Source organism: Lepidochelys kempii, chromosome 7 (genome assembly GCF_965140265.1).
Source record: "Lepidochelys kempii isolate rLepKem1 chromosome 7, rLepKem1.hap2, whole genome shotgun sequence".
NCBI classification, from domain to species: domain Eukaryota; kingdom Metazoa; phylum Chordata; order Testudines; family Cheloniidae; genus Lepidochelys; species Lepidochelys kempii.
The window spans coordinates 91,967,467-91,987,546 of record NC_133262.1 but is presented as its reverse complement, the minus strand read 5'-3'; the positions used below and the strand labels follow the sequence as shown (position 1 = coordinate 91,987,546).

Sequence of the window (20,080 nt, the reverse complement as noted above, 5' to 3'; positions counted from 1 at the left end):
ATGTAAATTGGTATTCTATTGTTTAGCAGTGTGATTAAAACTGATTAATTGTTACTATTTTCTTTAATCTAGTTAATTTGTTTTGCATTAACTGCTTGAGTTAACTGCAATTAATTGACAGCCTGAGTATAAAGCTTAACTCAAAACTGTTTCACACATGAAAAAGTGAGTCTATTCCTCCACACTCTATTAGGCACTTAAATCACATCTATTAATCATATTAATGAGTCAGCTAGATCATCTTTGACATCACGCGCTTTTCTTTGTCTCAGGACACTTTCTGCATTTTGGAATAGTATTTTTTGTTTGTTTACAGTTGTGATTTTTGTTATCTAGATTAATCTATACTTTAATAGCAAGGACCACATCTTACACAGTTTTTCATAGACCCATTTCTCATATTCAAAACTACAGAGTCCACCTCCCTTCATGTGCAATTGTGTAGCACTTCTGTGGCACGTGCAGCAATTTACATGGGGAAAATAATATTAGGAAAGTATTTAATGTACCTTAGCTTTATATAACATACAGTAGCAGATGGAATCAAGAAGAAAAGCCAGCACACTGAAGAGCCAACTCTCCATGGACCACACGTGGTCTGATGGTTGCCAAATCACAATTCAGGATGCAGTGGTCTGGCTTTTAGTTTAGATACATTATAGTAAGGCAGGGATTCTCAAATTATCATAGCTGACCAGATCTTAATCCAGGAATTGTTTTACAGACCCCATCCCTTCCCAGCCTGTTAACAGTAGTCCTGTTTATGACTGCACAGCATCCCGATTGCAAGTACAGCAATTGCTTATGTGGTAAAATATCACAAAAGTATGTAGGCACTTTAATCATCTTTAAAATGGTAAGTGCTCAGTGCATTTCTCCCAAAAGTACTGTCACCTTTTTATCTGAATCTCACACTCTCAGTTGTATTGTTTCTTTCTCCCCTACTGTGCCCTGTTGCATGTGTTTGCTGTAGCCTAGTCCTCTATTCCCCTGAACAGAATTCTCTGGCCATTCATTCTGGCTTCTGATAGTGCAAGAAAGGAGCTGTGTAATTTGTTTTCTGTTCTCTGCTGGAGCAAGAACCCCTACTGGAGGCAACTAGTCCCTCTCTTCTTTCTTTCCCACTGCTTTACAAGAGCCTGGAAACCTGTAATAGCAGCTGGATATAGGGAGACAGCACCAAGTGACCCACCAGCATCCTATGAGAAAATCAGTAATATATCTGCAGGGTGAAAACCACATTTAGGAAGGAATGAACCAATACCCAGAACATGGTTGTTGTAAAGTGTTTCTGTTATGGTGATTTTCAAATACCCAATAGCAGGTACCATGCAGTTTACCTAATTTTATATGCATTTCATTACGTTAATGCACTTTATCATTTATTAACATTTCATTCATTAAATGGGGTTTTGCACTTGGACTGTTTAGAGGCCAGATAAAATATGTGACTCACAAAAGGATTGTCAAAGACTTGTAGTGAAAGCCAACAAACCGGAAAGGCATGAGATCACATGTACTGAAGGCCTGAGTAGTCACTGTTGACAATGATGTAACACACAAAAACAACAAAACAGATCATGCATGCATATACACAACTCTCCATGAAGCACAAAGCATGCACAGAAATCCTGCATTTATAGACATGCAGAGGCAGTGGGGGCATCTTCACAGCACTCCATACCCAAGCCACTCACATAGGTGTGTACATATATATGCTACATGATAGGTGGCAAGTTATATGGCCTGTGGTGCCTGTGCTTCATCAATATTTAGGAACGTGGGCCTGGCTCCACCAATGTTTGGACTTACCGCGCTTTGGGGGACGCAGGGTCCAGGGTGGCCTGGAGGGGTTAATGCAGGGCCTGGCGCCAGCAGCAGCAAGTGACCCAGTCCCAGCCAGCCCCGCTCCGCTGGCGTCACTCAGGAAAGGGGCAGAAGCTGGAAAAAGGCGGGGGTGGGGGGTGGAATGGCGGCAGGGAGGGGGCAGGCTGGGGCTGGGTTGCTCGCTGCTGCAGGCACCAAGATCCCTGCTAACCCCCAGGCCACCCTGGACCCCACATCCCCCTGAAGCATGGGCCCCGGGGCGGTTGCCCTGGTCCGTCCTCTGGACGGGATGGCTCTGCTTGGACACTGCGTTCCCCTGAATCACGGGGCCCCGGGTTCAGGGCAGCTTGTGGGGGTTAGTGGGGGGCCTGGTGCCCTCAGGAGCGAGCAACCTGGTCCCAGCCTGCCCCCATTCCACCCCTTCTCCCAACTCCCAGCCCTTTCTGGCTTTTGCCTCCACCCCCTGAGCAACGCTGGGGTGTGGAGCAGGGCGGACTGGGGCTGGGTTGCTTGCTACTGCTGGCGTCAGCCCCCCCACTAACCCTCCAGGCCACCCTAGACCTAATGTCCCCCTGAAGCGCGGGGCCTGAGGCGGTAGCCACTGTCCGTCCTCTGGATAGGATGGCTCTGCTTGGACCCCACGCCTCCCTGAAGCGCGGGGCCCGGGGCGGTTGCCACTGTCCACCTTCTGGATGGGATGGCTCTGTTTGGACCCCGCGTCTCCCTGAAGCGCGGGGCCCGGGGCGGTTGCCACTGTCCATCCTCTGGATGGGATGGCTCTGCTTGGACCCCGCGTCTCCCTGAAGTGCGGGGCCCGGGGCGGTTGCCACTGTCCAACCTCTGGATGGGATGGCTCTGTTTGGACCCCGCGTCTCCCTGAAGCGCGGGGCCCGGGGCGGTTGCCACTGTCCATCCTCTGGATAGGATGGCTCTGTTTGGACCCCGCGTCTCCCTGAAGTGCAGGGCCTGGGGCAGGTGCCCCTGTCTGTCCTGTGGCTGGCATGGCTCTGCTTGGACCCCGCGTCTCCCTGAAGTGCAGGGCCCGGGGTGGGTGCCCCGTCCGTCCTCTGGATGGGATGGCTCTGTTTGGACCCTGCGTCTCCCTGAAGCGCGGGCCCCCCCCCAAAGCGCAGGTCCCGGGGCCGTTGCACTGCTCCGTCAGCTCTACTTGGACCCGTTCCGGGCACCACCAAAAATTATACAAACCTGGCGCCCCCGCACTGCACACAACACAGACACCAGGCAGCCAGAGCATTGGTGAACAGAGCCGGAAACCATGAGCCCATAAGCGAAGCCAGACAAACGGCACAGGGACAGCGCACACACGGGCACAGGGCCACCATGCCGGGGCAGCGGCGCGCTGAGGCACCCCGCGTACAGACCGGCAACCCCGGACACGCCGCACAGCCCGAGGTGCCGGGGCTGCGGAGACGCTGCTGACGGCAGCCACAGGCAGGGCCGGCGGCCCAGCCCGCCCAGCCACGTCCCCGCCCGAACGCGCTGCGCGCCCACAGAGCGCCCCCGGCCGCGGCCGCCTCTGCGCCGGGAACGCGCACGGCAGCGGCGGCGCGGAGCCCGGGGCGCTCCGTCCCCGCAGCGGGCAGGAGGGCGCCTGCGCCGTGCGCTGCCGGCAGGAGGCCGGGGGCGGGGGCGCCGGCAGCGGCGCCGCGTCCAGAGCAGGTTGCGGCGGGGACGGGACCAGCGTGTGCTGCGGCTCCGCCGCCCAGCCCGGCCCGGCCCAGCCCGCCCGCTGCGCGGAGACAAAGGAGCGAGGCCGCCGCCGCTATGGGGGAGCGGCCCCGAGCCCAGCCTGCCGCCCCGCCGGCTGCAGCCGCCGCCACCGCCGCCGCCTCCTCCGGCTCGCTGCTCAACGGGCTGCTGCACAACGGCTTCCACCCGCCGCCCCAGGAGCCGCCGGTGCCCGGCCACGGCTCCCCGGCCAAGAAATGCCGGCTGCGGAGGCGGCTGGACTCGGGCAGACGGAACAGGCCGCGTAAGTGATGCCCGCGCTGGGCTTGTCCTCTCCGCGCCCTGCGGCGCTGCCTCGCCCGCTCCTTGCTCCGCCGGCGCGGGGAGAGGGGCTTGTTACACGGAGGTCCCCAAGCGCCTGTCAGCCCTTTAGGAAAAAAGGGGATCCCGTGTGGCCTCCTCCCGGAGAACGAGGACTTTGCCTATAGACGAGTCCAAGTCCTCTGTATCCGTTTCACTGTTTTAGGTCAGGGATTTTCTAAGGCCAGCTGCAGGGGGGCGGGGGGGGGCGCCCATTTTCCGCCACTTTCATCAGCTTGGTGAGCGTGCTGAGGAACTCTGCAGTGTGAATGACAGCCTCCTCCTCCCCCCCCCCCAAACACGCCAAAATCAGTCCATTAAATACCGTCTTATTTCAGCCAATAAAACTGCGTTTCGGGGACACACCTACTGATAGCATGTGGGCTGGGTCAGCGACTGACCAATGAGGAAGCTGGAAGGTGGTGGGGTTGTGGATTGGTTTCTAAATTGCTGTGTGCTGAAAGCTAAAATGAGACATTTCCTAATTTACAGCCGGTATAAATGTGACCTTGTTAAAAAAGGCTTACAGTTCCGACACTTTGGGATGTAAACTTGCAGATATAGCCTTGGATTTTCAGTCGGAGACACCTTGAATCAGTCATTAATTTAGCTGTCGTTGACATGGTCCTCTGTGACTTAGACATTCCAATGAAGTTCATAATTGCTAAGAACCATTGTAAGTAAATGAGACGGACATCTGAATTAAGGTCATTAGTAGACGTGTTAATGCTTTATTGCTGTTTTTTCATATTTCATTACTGGAAAAAAAATGGAAATGCAAACCACTTTTGCATAGGAATAATATTATACTTGTATATGTTGTCTGTAAAATGAAGAACAGTTCATCCAGAAATTAAACATTTGATTCGTCTGCTTTATTGGAAGCATTTTTATTCATACTGCTGATACTATCTGAAATCTTATGTAAAGTGTGTTCTTTGTGATTATTGCCTATTTTTTTTTGGTTATTTGGTTTTTTAAGGACTGGTAAATTGACTACCCACTTAACATATTTCTTTTAAAGCTGCGAGCCGAAATGTATTCAAAATGTTTGTAGTATTAATGTGTTTCTTGATTACTGATAATGTACTCTCTAATTTAATTATGAAAGAAAGCTATTTAATTCCAAATCTTTATATGTAAATCCAGTTGTGAATTGACATTGGGGAACAAACAGCTGTACTGCATGCTTGCTGTAGTGATTGGAACTGAGATTTATTGACATCATTCACTTTCTACTTTGTACAGAGTTTTTTAAAGTTCAGCATATTCTGAGGAGATAATCAGAAATAGAACCATAAATACCCTGTGCCAAAACATAATAAAGTTTAAACTAAGTACAAAATAGTTTCTATGTTGATATTTTGGATTTTTTCTGGATTTCATGAGATGTATTGTTTTGACAGTATATGACTTCATTGGAATTTTTTGGTGTTTTTGTTATTGAAGTTCCCTTCTCACCAAATGTGTAAAAAGACTTGTTAGGAGCTAAAGCTAAACCAACACTTTCAAAGATAACCTTGTTCTTCATTTTAATACAGGCTTAGTGGATTGGAGTTTACTGGTTTTTTGGTAGGTTAAAAAACCTGGTAGTTAATAAGGTGCAACAAAAACTTCTTGTTTATATCCTAGGTGGTGGTCGTTCACCTCCTTGACTCGCCAAGTGATAGTAATAGCTTACAGTGAAAAGATTTAAAAACAAGGAAACCTCTTCCTCTCAAATTAACTGTAGGAACAGAGCTGTTTTATTGTTAAAAATAACCTATATGTTGAGCTGCAACTTTCATGTTTATAGTCCTAGTCATAGACTACTTATTAACAAACTTTTTTCACGTAAATGGTTTATTTTAATTTAATATCTAAATGCCACCACTTACTGTTTATACTAAAAAAAGATTGTCTGCATTGAATAGTCATTTAACCTCTGCAGTACCAGTATACTCTGCATTTTGTAGAAGGAAGAGTTGAATGATGACAGACTAATTCTTGTAAATGATTGTGATATCTACTTTAAAAACTATAATAATAATAATAAATTAATTAAACCTAGAATGCATATTTGATCTGCAATGAAACAAAACCACAGACTAGCATACTTCCTTGATAGTTTTGATTATATATTATTAAGCACAGTCTGCACTATTGTGTCAAAGTTTAAAAATATAATTGAGTATTATGAAAAAAACAAAAGGATAAGATTTCTGTGGATTCACATAATCTCTTAAATAAGAGGGAATAAGGAATTTAATTCCTTTTAACCTTTTTCTGAAAGGGACCAGAAGTATGGTAAACAATCCAGTAGTAAAGATTATACAATTATTGATTTGTCATGTCCTACTGAAGACACCAGTTGATGGGGAAACAAACACCCAGTATACTCAGTTCAGGCTCAAGTGAGTAGATGAGTTTCTTTAATAAATCTGTAAATATGGGGTTTTTACGGCTATCTTGTACATAAGTATGTTTATAGCTATGATTTATACTTCCAGGAGAATAGTATATTTTAACATGTTTTATATTGTTCACCAGAGAGCAAAGATATAGAAAATAGTTTAGCATTTACAGGATCCGAGTAGACCATACCAATGAACAATCCTGTTTTTCTGGTTTTGTATGATGTTTAACATTGGTGCTTGGAGATGTTTGTGTGTTAAAGGGCACATTGGAAAATGCACGTGGTAACTGCACTAAACCTTTTAGTGTTGATCACTATTCTTGTTTGCATGTTGTGAAAGAAAATTAGCATTTCCTAGTATACCAACAAGAAAAAGTTGTCAAATTGCATGCTAAATCCATATAAGTGAGGCATTTATTATGTGTTGGTATGGTGTCTGTCAAAACATGACAGACAGGAATAAAGACTGGAAATACAGGAGTTTAGGAGGGGAAGATTCTCACTTGAAACTAAAACTGTTTGCTAGTGAGGATATGCTGTCTACTTCAGTGAAGCTCTTGAATTGATTCTATAATTGTTTGGGGATCCTCTCCCAGCTACCCCAAAAGAATAGTTTTATTTTAGATTGCACTGAATGATTCGTTGGTGACCTATTGTAGGATTTTCTTTTTTTGGATCACTTGTGCATATTCCTAACTAGCCTTGGCCCCCGCCTCACAGCTCTTTTCAGAAAGGCTTCATTTACATGGAATAGCCATGTAAAGTTTTTGCAACTGTTTTAGAGCATCCACGCTATCTCTTGATGAGCCTCTTCAGATGTGCTTTGCAATGCAAGGAATTATGACACCCAGAAAGACAAGATGGTATTAGATGATCTGGGGTAGTCTTCATAGCTAACTTTCTGTGTCAACCCCCATCAAATAGTAGTGTAGCCACATAGGTCGCCTAGTGTACACCTCGGATAGCTAAATCATGCTTCAAGGTGTTATCCTGCATACACTAGGAAAAAGGTCAAATTAGAACAAGGTTAACCAGCATGTGCTAAACTTAACCACTTCTAGTCAAGGCAAACCTTTTAAGGGTACTGATCAGAAACAATACCTGAAAATCAGTTGGCATTTACTCTGTCACAGAGAATGTGTGCTCCTGGCAAGCAGCATTACTCAATAGAAGGGCACCTGCAATATGCACTAGCTGTAATTTCTAAATGTTTCAAGCTGTAGCATTATGTAGCATATATTGCTTTTGAACCAACTTGTAGTTAGAGTGTTGCAATCATTCATGTACAAGGTACATGTGCACACAGCATAGATTTATACAGCGCTTTTACTCCCAAATGTGTTGCTGCCTGAAAAATACAGGGCTTATTTACCAACCGTGACATGCAGGCATCTGTAGGGTGGAAAGTTGCAACAATGTTCTTTGTCAGCAATACTAGATAAGTTTGTCTCCAACTGAAACTGCAGGGAGAACTTAAAGTAAGGAGGACAGAATTACTCCCTGGATGTCACTCAGGGCATCCTTAGTGCTCCATCCTTTAGACAAAAATGCTCTTGGATCTTCTAATGATCAGGATCTCTTTTCTACATCTCATTGGAAGAAAACACCTCTGGCAGCACAGTGTCCCCTAACAGCATGCTGAAGAATTGTTTCAATATTCAGAGGGAAGAGTGCTGTCTAGCAAATAAGTGTGGCTGTAAACAAACGCAAAGCATGTGGTGCTTTGGGGCTCTGCATCCTGTGAGTTGAAAAGATGCCATATCTTCTTCTGCAGAAGTAGAATCGCACATACATGCAACAAGACTGGAAAGTTAGAGAAATTGTGACCTGGCTTGATCCTCCTCACTTCCAGAAGCTTGCTCAATCACAAATCTTAAGACGGGGCCTCCTGTTAAATCATCATCACTTCTTGCAGCATCTGTGTTTTCCATGGAGGTACCTTGCTCAAGAAATGACCCAGTCTGACTGTGCTTATTTTTTAAAATCACAACTTTAGGTAATCAGTCTACAGTATGTTTGGAGTAACACACCCAAATAAACATACCTGTCCTCACATTTATATGAATAGGCGATCATACTAAACATCTGTGTGTGGGGGGGGGGGTGTCCCCCGTCCCGTCCCCTCCCCCCTCCCCCCCCGATAGGTGGTAGGCACTCAATAAGCACTTATCATGTTAGTGTCATTTTGTTTATTCTAAGCTTGTGTAACAGGGTGGACTTGATGTACTTCTTCAATGAGCCCTGGACACTCTGAACTAAGCAGCATTTTTTGCCCACCACCCACACCCAGCAGAATTAGGATGTAAGGTTGGGGTCCTGGTGACAGATAAGCAGGTATGCTTTACTTGACACAAAGCAAAACAAATACTTACATTTAAAACAATTACTGAATCAAAGTTAAGTATTTATGCGGTGGTCAAGAAATAATAAGTAAAATAAGAATGATTATTGCATCTAGATTCTTCGTAAGACCCAAGGCAGGTATTTTACAGGAAGCGTCTGGCAGAAACAAGGAAGATGTCATCCACCTTTATTTTCTCTCTTTCCAATTGATGAGGAAGTAGTAGTTAAACCTCACACAGCTAGTCTACACTAGAAGCGCTCTATGCCAATGGGAGAGCGCTCCCCTGTCGGCATAATAAAACCACTTCCACAAGAGGTGGTAGCTATGTTGGTGGGAGAAGCTCTCCCACTAACATGGTGCTGTCTGTACCGGTGCTTAAGTCGGTGTAACTTAAGTTGCCAAGGAGGTGGTTTATTTACACCCCTGAGAGACATAAGTTCTACTGACATAAGTGGTAGTGTGTACAAGCCCACAATTTAAAGCAGTGGCAGTCAGCCTAAGCATCTTCAACACAAAAAGCCAACTAGGAACCATATTATGTAACATTCACTGGATAATGACTCTTTAAAGACAATCCCTTTTGTGTCCTATTTGTTGCTGTGAGACCATTTAAGATGTTACAGTTGCTCCCAGAGATATGACAGAACCAATGTGGGATAAATTCTCCCAAGTGCCAGGTTTTAGCTATATGTCTACTCTATAAAGTCAGTAGGAACCTTGTGGTTCCTTGCCCAAAATTCTGAGTACATGCTACTCCAGAGCCATCCTTCTATATTTGAGGGTTTTTTTAACCAGGCACCAGCTGGGTGCAAGTGTAAAAGGAATCACCATACTACTTTGTCAGATTCTGTGGAGAGGGTGTGACCTACAACTGAGGTTCATGAGTTTCCCTGCAAATCTTTGGACATTCATGATGATGGAGGGCTGGGCCACACACTTCTTTTGTCAGCTTTCAGGTCTCTCCCGTGAGAGGGCATGCTGAGATAGACACTGAAGGCTTCAAGTCTTATGGAGTTTTCTTCTTAAATTGCGGCCTTCTGTGGATTTTTCCTCATAAGGTATAATCTGGCCTATGGATTTTGTTTTTGATTTTTAAACTTAGTGATGAAGTTGAATGTTCATTAATGTCATATGTTCAGTTTCCTGAAATGAATAGTTTGAAACCGAGACTTAAAAAACCCCACACCTTCCTACTTGCTTATCGAAAATTTAACATTGTTTTATTCAGATTTTAGTAAAGTGCAATAATTCTAGCTGGAAATAATTTGAAAAATGTGAAAAGTACCTTTTGTGTTCTAGATACTCTGAGTGAGTTTGAGTTTCTATTCCTAAGGAACACATTATATTTTGAGGTTCTGTTTTGTACTCTTGACAACTGCTAAATAAAATGCAAGAAAATATTTCTATATTTAGCTGCATGGTTTTATCGTTTCATAATTCTGCACAGTAGTGTTTATATGGGCTCAAGCATGTATGGATACTGGATAAGATGTACTATATTACCCATGAGTGAACCTTTCCCCTAGATACACACCAACAGCTGGGCTATCAGATTACTTAATTATGTAATCTTTTAGATACCTTCTGTTTGCTTAGTCACATGCTTTTGCTTTGAAATGTCAAAGAATACTAGATGGATTTTTATATACAGATAACAATCAAATAAGTTCCTGACTCAGTATCTAGCATTATCGTTATACATTTAAAAACTATGTTAACATTCACGGTGGGGAGAATGAAATTATCTAAGTGTGCACACCAGCTCAGCACCAGATTGCTGTTCACTGTCATATTAATATTTTTACTCTATTCTCTGAGGTGTGTGACACTCATTCTAGGGCTTTCTATGTCAATGCTATGCTTTCTAGGACTGCATTTCGCTTTATTAATGTGTCCTTTGTAACCTACTGCAATGCAGATCTGTAGCAGAGTTGTCTCCTCTCACTCTTTTCCCAGGGAATGAATATTTGGTGATGAGATTCTTTAGGAATAGATTTCCCTCTGCTCAGCAGAGTCAATGAGCAGTTTAACTATTCTCATCATGCAGTTTTGTTTAGCTAAGGATAATCTCATTTTTGATAGTTTTAAAGAGTATAATGCTCTTACAGAGAATTCAATGACTTCCTTACTTCTTGTATAATAAATCACACCTATCCAGAATATTATAGCAGTACTTATTATCAGCAAATAGATTTGTCAGCATTTGCGCTGTAAATAATTTTTCAATTTTTGATAACTGTCACTGAGTTTGAATTCTGGAGAGCCTGTGACACAGGTTATCAGACAAAATGCTGATTTAAATAATTAATCCATTCATATTTAGTTTAGAGACAGGTGTCAAAATATTAAAGTTAAAAGCTGTGTCTACACTTGTATTTTTCTTCATACTTCCCATTAGTGGTTGCATTAGTGGGAACGTTACTATGAATTGGCTGCAGTCATTGTAACCACTAAGTTATGTAAACCTGCATGTGCAGAAGGCACAATAGATAAAATGCCAGCTGTCTGTCTGCCTTAGTGCTCCTACTGTTGGTACCACTAGATGTGGTGCTATTGTAAGCATTTGAAGAAACATGCAGGCATAGTTTCGGCAACTTAATAGTGCCTCATTTTCAGATTTTTTTTTTTTTAAATCAACAATACCAGTAAAAGAGCACAGTTTTTTGCAAAAAAGGTTAATTTGTTAATTGCTAAATCCTTTATTCAGAATGCACAGATGCTGCTTATGGTTCTTTGCTGCACTTTTACACTGCACATTATTACTTCTTAGTGTCAAAGTTGATGGATTTTAGTGGGATTTTTCAGACTCTGGAATTTGGTGTGTTCCCTATTGTAGTCTGTTATACAGTCACTGTGCTTCTCTCTCTCTCCACCAGACAACTCTGCAAAGGAAACAGTAAAGCTGTGCTTCTGCGCTATTGAAAATCAGTGGCTATGGTATTAAAAGTGTAATTTTTTTAAAGTTCTTACTCTGCCCCAGTGTTACAGGGAAACTGCTCATGTTCAGGAACAAACATTTGTTCATTTTCTTCTACAACTGTTAGCCTGGCCCATAGCAGAGGGGAAAGAGGAGTGAGATACATGGAGAGAAATAAAACCAGTGACCTAATAAGAGAGAGACCTAGTCCCAGTTAGGATTTTTTAAAAGTGGGTAGGCTACATAATTATTGCCCCCTGTGTTGTATAAATCCTGTCTTGTTGATAATCCTATTGACAACAATATTTGTTCACCTCAAATAGTACAGTTGTTTTCATTCCACCTGTTAATGATTCTGTGGAGTTCCCAGAAACTGACATGGTGTTGGGACACCTCATCACATGCACAACACTAGTCATGCATGAAAATCTTGTCACTAGTTTTTTTTAATTTACTATTGGATTCAAAGCTCTTGTGCACCTGATAAGTGAGTGGCATGATTTTCCCCTGCTTCTGTATTTAAGTACCGTTACGTTAATATTGTAACAGCTTTGAAAGAACTATTTTGGTATACAGGAAATGGGACTTTTAAAGCAAGACAATGTTTTGTTTCTACAACCTTTTACAACATGGGGGAATGGAGGGAGGGACCACTTGCATCCTAGTGACTCCAGAATGTGGGTGTATGGAGGGGTCTCCCCTGCACAGTTCTGGATCCAAGGCAGTGCTGTGGGAGGAGTTGCCCCAGCTGAGCCCATTTTACTCCTTCTTTTCCTCCAGTGCAGCAGTCCCTTCTTTGACTGCTTACATGTATACATTTTAGTGTCCATGTAAGCCTAGTATGGCCTATAACATTCATATCACAAAGTATAATGAGTGAACCTAACCCTTAAAAAAGTTGTATCATCAGTTCTGTGCAGTAAGTAGAGCTCATTAATATATACAAAATGTCACTGTAAGTGAGTAGCTCTGGTAGTTGGAATACACTTACCCATAGACCCGTTCCATATTACACTGGTTGACCGTGCTGCTGTTACCCAAGTGCTTTAATTTGCTGTTCACGTGTTAGCTATATCACTCAGAGTGTGAATTTGTTGTCCTGGGGTATGTAATTCACATCTTCTTTGAGTGGTTGCAGACACGTATTTCACGCAGGTGTGTGCGCACCCAGTGCACCAAAGTTGGAGAATTTTGCCTACAAGCATCCATAGGGGTGGTGCTTATGCCCTTTCCCTTAAAGCCCTTCCCTTGGCTGTATAAGGATGATGCCGCCCTGACCCTCCCTCATTTCCTTTTCACTGCCCATGGCTAGAGTCAGAGTGCTCCATGTGGTGTTTCTTCACACTAATTTTCTTGTCATGGCCTTCTGAGATTTTGTTGTAAATAGTTGTAGTAGCTAGTTAGATAGTATACCTTAGTTATAATAGTTAAAGTAGCTGTGTTTTTTCTGGAGGAATGCCTTCACCTGGATTTAAATATGGTCTGTTGTGCATGGTGACTATTCCTAGGGGTGATCCCTACATGCTATTTTTATTGTGTCTGGGAGGGCGGCACATTAAGGAGAAGTGCACCATTTATAAATCTTTTAAGAAAAGAATTCAGGTGACAAGGGACTTGAGATTCAAGCAGCACTTGACGGAGCAGGCCACAACAGCTGCGTTGGCACTAGTATTCACTCCTCAGACACCTTTGGAGCCACATTGAGCTGATGTTCCTTGCCCAGACTCTGAGGCCTCCCCCTGGAGGAAGAGAAATCGTTCCCCTTCCCGTGCCAACTGAGAAAAGGACCCATAATACAGACTGTAGGTAGCCACTCCAGATCTCAGGGAGAGTCATCCTCCTCTGCCACAATCAGTGCAGATCAGTACTGTGACTCTTCAGATACGCACAACTGAATGGAGCCTTTTACCAGCTTTCGGGTACTGAATCACCATCAACTCGAGGTTCCACCATGGTCTCTGACACTGTCCCTGCGATGTCTGTTGAGATCAGTATGGATGATGATGGCATTGATGGTGTCCACACGTCTGGCATATCAAGCAACGTCATATCTGCTATGCCTTTCAGTTCCTGATTCTCAAGTTATCCAGAAACATTCAGCTGCAGCGACTTCCTCAATAGTGACAGCTTGGTCTGGGTTAACTACACAGATGTTCCAGCTGCCAGCACCATCCTCAGCACCGCACATCACTCTGAGTACTCAGTCAAGGCCATCTGTACTAGTTCTGAGGGGGTTCGTTGGCACAGCAGTCATCTTCGGCACCACTGGTGATCATATTGCAGATCGTGTCGGGATCTATACCAACCCCAGTGTGGTGTGTCTTTCAGCATTGGTACCAAGTGAATGTGTTGCCCCTGCCAATCTTCAGAGTGCTGACTTCTTCATTGGCCCCAGTGCTGACGCTACTGGCTTCCTCACCAATAACGGAGGACTTGTGGCACATCAGGACCTCCTTAGACGATTGGCTTCAGCCTTAGGTATATAGGCTGAATTTGTGCAGGAGAAAACATGTAAGCTAGTGGACATTCTTCAGTCCTTAATCTCAGGGAGCCAATGAGAGGTCACATCGAGGGAAGTACAAGCCCATGCTTGAGGGCAAAGAGGTTGGATCTCATGGGCAGGAAAACTTATTGAACTACCTCCTTACAAATGCAAGTGGCAAACCAGCAGGCACTGATATCCAAATAAAATAATGTGACCTGGGACTCTGTAGCCAAGTTTATGGACACATTACCCAAATCCTCTACAGAGGAGTTTGAGGCATTTTTTGTGGAGTTTGGTTGCAAAGATTTATTTGTAATCGGCCCTGAACATAGCTGATATGGTTGTCAGGGTTATGACTTTGGTGGTCACTATGAGCATCGTGGTTGCAGAATTCAGGAATAGCAGCAGCTAGCCAACAGTGTGTGGAAGACCTACATTTCAATGGTCAACTTCTATTCTCAGGCAAAATGGATGAAACTTTACATTCTTTTAAGAACTCTCAAGCAAATCTGTGCTCTTTGGGCATTTATACTCCAGCAACAAGGAGACATAATTTTGGCAGTCAGCAGCAGTACTGCTCTCAACCATATTTTAGGCAGACACCTTACCAACTGAGACAAGACTACTCCAGAAAGGGGAATAAGTTTCAGAGGAGGAGATCTTTGGGTTCTAGTTTTACCCAGCCACTCTGTCCCCCTCCACCTTCAGCCAGGCAGCCTATTTGCCTTGCATATCAAGAGCAGCAGACCAGTTGTGAACATCTCAACCTCATCATTTCAGTTTGAGGACAGGCTGTTTCACTTCTGCAGTGCTTGGGGAAGCGATAACGACTGACAGATGGGTCCTAAGCAGTGTGGGATTGGGGTACTCCATTCAATTTTTGTCTTTCCCTCCATCCCGTACCCTTTTCAGGGACCCTTCTTATGAGTCACTGCTTCTTCAGCAGATTCAGACTCTGTGCACTGGGAGCTGTACAGGAGGTTCCTCATCAGCATAGTGGAAAGGGATGCTACTCCAGGTGTTTCCTGATCCCCAAGTCCAAGGAAGGAATAAGACCTATTCTCAATTGCTGCTGCTGTCCCACTAGGTACATCAGATATGTGCGATCCCACATGGCTGCTATTACCCTGGCTGCTATTATTTCTGCACTGAATCACAGCAACCAGTTTGCTGTTCTCAATCTCCAAGATGCTTATTTTCACATGTCCGTCTTCCCAGATCTCAGGAAGTTCCTGAGATTTCTTGTCGCAAGCCAACACTATCAAGACAAAGTTCTTCCTTTTGGCGTGTCTTCAGTCCCACACGTCTTTACCACATACATGATGGTGGGTAGCGACCTATCTCAGAAGGAGGGGCGTTCATGTCTTCCCATTCCTGAATGATTGGTTAGTAAGAAGCAGATCCAGGAAGTGAGTCCTTAGTCATGTCCAGTTCACGTTGGACCTTTTCAATCAACTGGGGATGATCCTGCACGAATTAAAATCTACTCTAACCTAGGGCTGTCATGCTATTTTAAAAAAATTAATAGAATTTATTTAAATATTTTGGATGTTTTCTACATTTTCAGATATATTGCTTTCAATTACCACACAATTCAAAGTGTACAGTGCTCACTTTATATTATTATTTTTGATTACAAATATTTGCACAGTAAAAAATAAAAGAAATAGTACTTTTCAATTAACCTAATACAAATACTGTAGTGCAATCTTTTTATCATGAAAGTTAAACTTACAAAAGTAGAATTATGTACAAAAAAATTACTGCACTCAAACAAAACAATGTAAAACTTTAGAGCCTACAAGTCCACTCAGTCCTACTTCTTGTTCAGCCAATCGCTCAGACAAACAAGTCTGTTTACATTTGCAGGCAATAATGCTGCTTGCTGCTTATTTACAATGTCACCTGAAAGTGACAACAGGTGTTTGCATGGCACTGTTGTAGCTGGTGTCACAAGATATTTATGTGCCAGATGTGCTAAAGATTCATATGTCCCTTCATTTTTCAACCACCCTTCCAGAGGACCTTCCATACTGATGATGGGTTGTGCTCGATAACAATCCAAAGCAGTGCAGATTGACGCAGGTTCATTTTCATCATCTGTGTCAGATGCCACCAGCAGAAAGTTGATTTTCTTTTTTGATGGCTCAGTTCTGTAGTTTCCACGTCGGAGTGTTGCTCTTTTAAAATTTCTGAAAGCATGCTCCACACCTTGTCCCTCTCGGATTTTGGAAGGCACTTCAGATTCTTAAACTGTGCTAAATAGTGCTGTAGCTATCTTTAGAAATCTCACTTTGGTACCTTCTTTGTGTTTTGTCAAATCTGCGGTGACAGTGTTCGTAAATCAAACATGCTGGGTCATCATCCGAGACTGCTATAACATGAAATATATGGCACAATGTGGGTAAAACCAGAGCAGGAGACATACAATTATCCCCCAAGCAGTTCAGTTGCAAATTTAATTAACGCATTTTTTTTTAACAAGCATCATCAGCATGGAAGCATGTCCTCTGGAATGGTGGCCAAAGCATAAAGGAGCATACAAATGTTTAGCTTATCTGGCATATAAATACTTTGCAATGCCACTACAAAAGTGCCATGCAAACGCCTGTTCTCACTTTCAGGTGACATTGTAAATAAGAAGCGGGCAGTATTGTGTCCCGTAAGTGTAAACAAACTTGTTTGTCTTAGCAATTGGCTGAACAAGAAGTAGGAGTGAGTGGACTTGTTCACGCACAGAAAATATTGTTTGGACCCATAATGTTCCTGGTGGTGATTCAATCTCAAAGCCCTGGAAATGCCTAGGAGTGTCAGTTGATAAACTTTGTAAAAGTAGTATGACTTGAAGAATTTGAAGGCTGGGAGGTCATTTCGGCCTGTGAAGAGAAGGGAGGTAATTATTAGAAACAAGAAAACTTCCTTGAAATGTAATCAAGGTTCAGGAAACAGCATGACCTAAACTCAGTGGTAGAAATTGTATTCAGGCCATGTCTGGGTCTTTGCCTTCCATGGTGTGGGTGGGTAAGGGCTGTTTTTATCTTAACAGGAAAGTTAATTAAAAGAGAGCCTCCAAGAAAAGGCACAAGTAGTGCCAGGAGAATTTGCCACCAAGGACAGTCAGGTTCAGAATGGGAAATTAAGTGGCAAATTATGCCCTTGCCTGCCACTGCTGTATGGGAGAGGCAGGATGGTTCACTCTGAGCAACAATGAACTGTAGTTGATTCATAGTTAGGGTCCTACTAAATTCATGGTCTGTTTTCGCTCAATTTCATGGTCATAGGAATTTAAAAATTGTAAATTTAATTATTTCAGCTATTTAAATCTGAAATTTCACGGTGTTGTAATTGTAGGGATCCTCACGCCCCAATGAGTTTTGTGGGGAGGTCGCAAGGTTTTTTATTGTAGGGGGAGTTGTGGTACTGCCACCCTTACTTCTGAACCGCTGTTGGTGGCAGCGCTGCCTTCATAGTTGGGTAGCTGGAGAGCGGCGGCTGCTGGCTGGCATCCCAGCTCTGAAGGCAGAGGTGCCATCAGCAGCAGCGCAGAAGTAAGGGTGGCATGGCCTGGTATGGTATTGCCACCCTTAATTCTACACTGCTGCAGGCAGGGCGCTGCCTTCAGAGCTGGGCGCCTGGCCAACAGCCGCCATTCTCCAGCCACCCAGCTCTGAAGGCATTACAGAAGTAAGAGTGGCAATACCGCAACCCCCCTAAAATAACCTTGTGGACCCCCCCCCCGCAACTCCCTTTGGGGTCAGGACCCCCAATTTGAGAAACGTTGGTCTCCCCCCTGTGAAATCCCTATAGTATAGGGTAAAAGCACTCAAAAGACCAGATTTCACAGGGGGAGTCCCGATTTCATTGTCCGTGACGCATTTTTCATGGCCGTGGATTTGATAGGGCCTTACTTACAGATGGGAGTACTTTCTCATCCACAGATAGGCTTCTCTGCCAAATTGGCTGCCTGCTGTATGGAACGCTTAATGTTTTTCCTGCTGTTGATAAAGTGAAACCTTTGTTATACTTGGCCCATGGTGCATGCTGGAGGTGAAGGGAAGATGTGCTGCAGTCTGAGTAGTAGTATTTTCCGTGCATAGAGATCATGAGGAACAAATAGTACACAGAATCTATGTCCAGAAACTGGGGTTTGGTTTGAGGGATGGGCTCATGAGCTTTTAAGCACCAAAATAAAGTATCATTAATTCTTTTACTTGCTGGTGTTTTCTTCCTTTCTTCCTTTCTTTTGTCAAGAAGAAAATGTGCCATGCCAGTGTGGTTACTTAACAAATTTGGAGCAGCTGGCCAGCCTAGGCATCTTAGCTTCAGCAGTTTTATCAATGTCAAAGATGGGAAGGCAGACACCATTTCTGGAGAGCTTATTTCCCAAATAAAGAGCAGAGTAGGACAAGGGGGAGAGGAAAGGGAATGTAGTTGTCATGCACTGCCAGCATGACTCAAAACTTCACTTTCCTGTTCCTTTTTCATTTCCCCCAATCCATTTTAATTTAGCAATGCTAGGATTCAAAGTAGAAGAAATTCAATAAGCATCCTGTTTGAAGATGTAGTGATCTCTAGTGCCAAGTAAGATAGATGTTTTCAGTAATATAATCATAACATCTGATTATATTTCTCCAAAGTAAAATATGTTTGGGGAAGTGCCTAGAAGCTTGTTTTTCAGTTTCTCTGAAATTTTGTTTTAACCCTGAGGTTTCATGAATGAGGTCTGATCATGACCAATAACTGCAATTGGTAGGTGCAAGTGTCCAGCAGTCCTTAGGATCAGACTGATCTTGTAAACTTTGCTAACTTGAATTTCAGTTCTGTAGATACTCTAAGTAAATATGATAAACTAAGATAATTATGGGACCACTCTCTTTTTTTTTTTTTTTTCCCTTTCCTAGCATTCCCGTGGTTCGGAATGGATATTGGGGGAACATTGGTTAAACTGGTCTACTTTGAACCAAAAGACATTACAGCAGAAGAGGAACAGGAGGAAGTAGAAAACCTGAAAAGCATTAGGAAATACTTGACTTCCAATACAGCCTATGGTAAAACTGGCATTCGCGATGTCCATCTTGAACTGAAAAACTTGACCATGTGTGGACGCAAAGGGAATTTGCACTTCATCCGCTTTCCCACCTGTGCCATGCATAGGTTCATACAGATGGGTAGTGAAAAGAACTTCTCCAGCCTGCACACTACACTTTGTGCCACGGGAGGTGGGGCTTACAAGTTTGAAGAGAACTTCAGAACGGTATGTGGGAAATGCACATAATCTCACTAAGGAGCATCTATCTGTGAGTCCTTCTCCAAAACCAAATATATGAAAATCTTTCTATTAACTAAAGTTTTCAATAAAATTACCTCTGTGTCACACCTAGACAGTCACTTTTTTAACTTAAAGAATTGCTAATTGGGAAGATTTAGAACAATACTTCCTTAGGATGAGAAACTGGGTGGATTGACTTAAATAAGCAAGCCGACCTTGATTTAAATAATCATTTATGATCCCATTTTTCATTTGTACTTTTTAGGTTTTTTTTTTTTTTAGTTATTAAAGAGAGGTTGATTCTCTTTGGTTGGTAATCATTAAAACATATCAATTTGCAACTATAAATACCAAATTCAGTGGTAAAGGGTATACTTCTTGCTAACCAGGGGGATTTATTTAAGCAAATGCATTTCTTATTTACTAGATGATGATTAATTATTTTACTTGTGATTTGTGTCAAGGTCTGTTTGGATGCATTTTTAATTGAATTAAAATTTCTATCCAGAGCATTTTAAAATGATTTAATGAGTTAAATAAGGCTACTGTAGATCTGCTGGATACATAAGAAAAAATAAAATTATCAAAACATGTTTTGAATTTAAAACCAAGTGATTTATTACACAACGGAAATATCTGTTGTTAATGCATTGAACTAATTGTTTCTGGTCACCATGTCCTTCAGGAGTTTAGAATTAGGTTTCATCATCATCACCTAGTTTTCATTCTTATATTGGAAGAAGAAAACAAGCTTTCCTCCTTTTTTCAAATCCCAGTCAGCTTCTTAACTTTGA

General features: G+C 43.2%; 1 protein-coding gene across 4 annotated transcripts in view; it reads left to right on the top strand.

Annotated features, from left to right (window-relative positions):
* Window positions 1–3,291: 3,291 nt before the first annotated feature.
* Window positions 3,292–20,080, top strand: part of PANK1 (pantothenate kinase 1) — a 38,276-nt gene continuing 21,487 nt past the window's right edge. Inside the window, exons 1-2 of one of the 4 annotated variants that reach the window (XM_073353803.1) lie at window positions 3,292–3,820; window positions 18,919–19,271. In XM_073353803.1, coding sequence (XP_073209904.1) covers window positions 3,613–3,820; window positions 18,919–19,271 — 561 coding nt within the window. In that variant the 5' untranslated portion in view covers window positions 3,292–3,612. Of the gene's footprint in view, window positions 3,821–4,163; window positions 4,553–18,918; window positions 19,272–19,292; window positions 19,315–20,080 lie in introns of those variants that run through there. The other 3 variants (XM_073353801.1, XM_073353802.1, XM_073353804.1) reach the window with 3 other exon arrangements.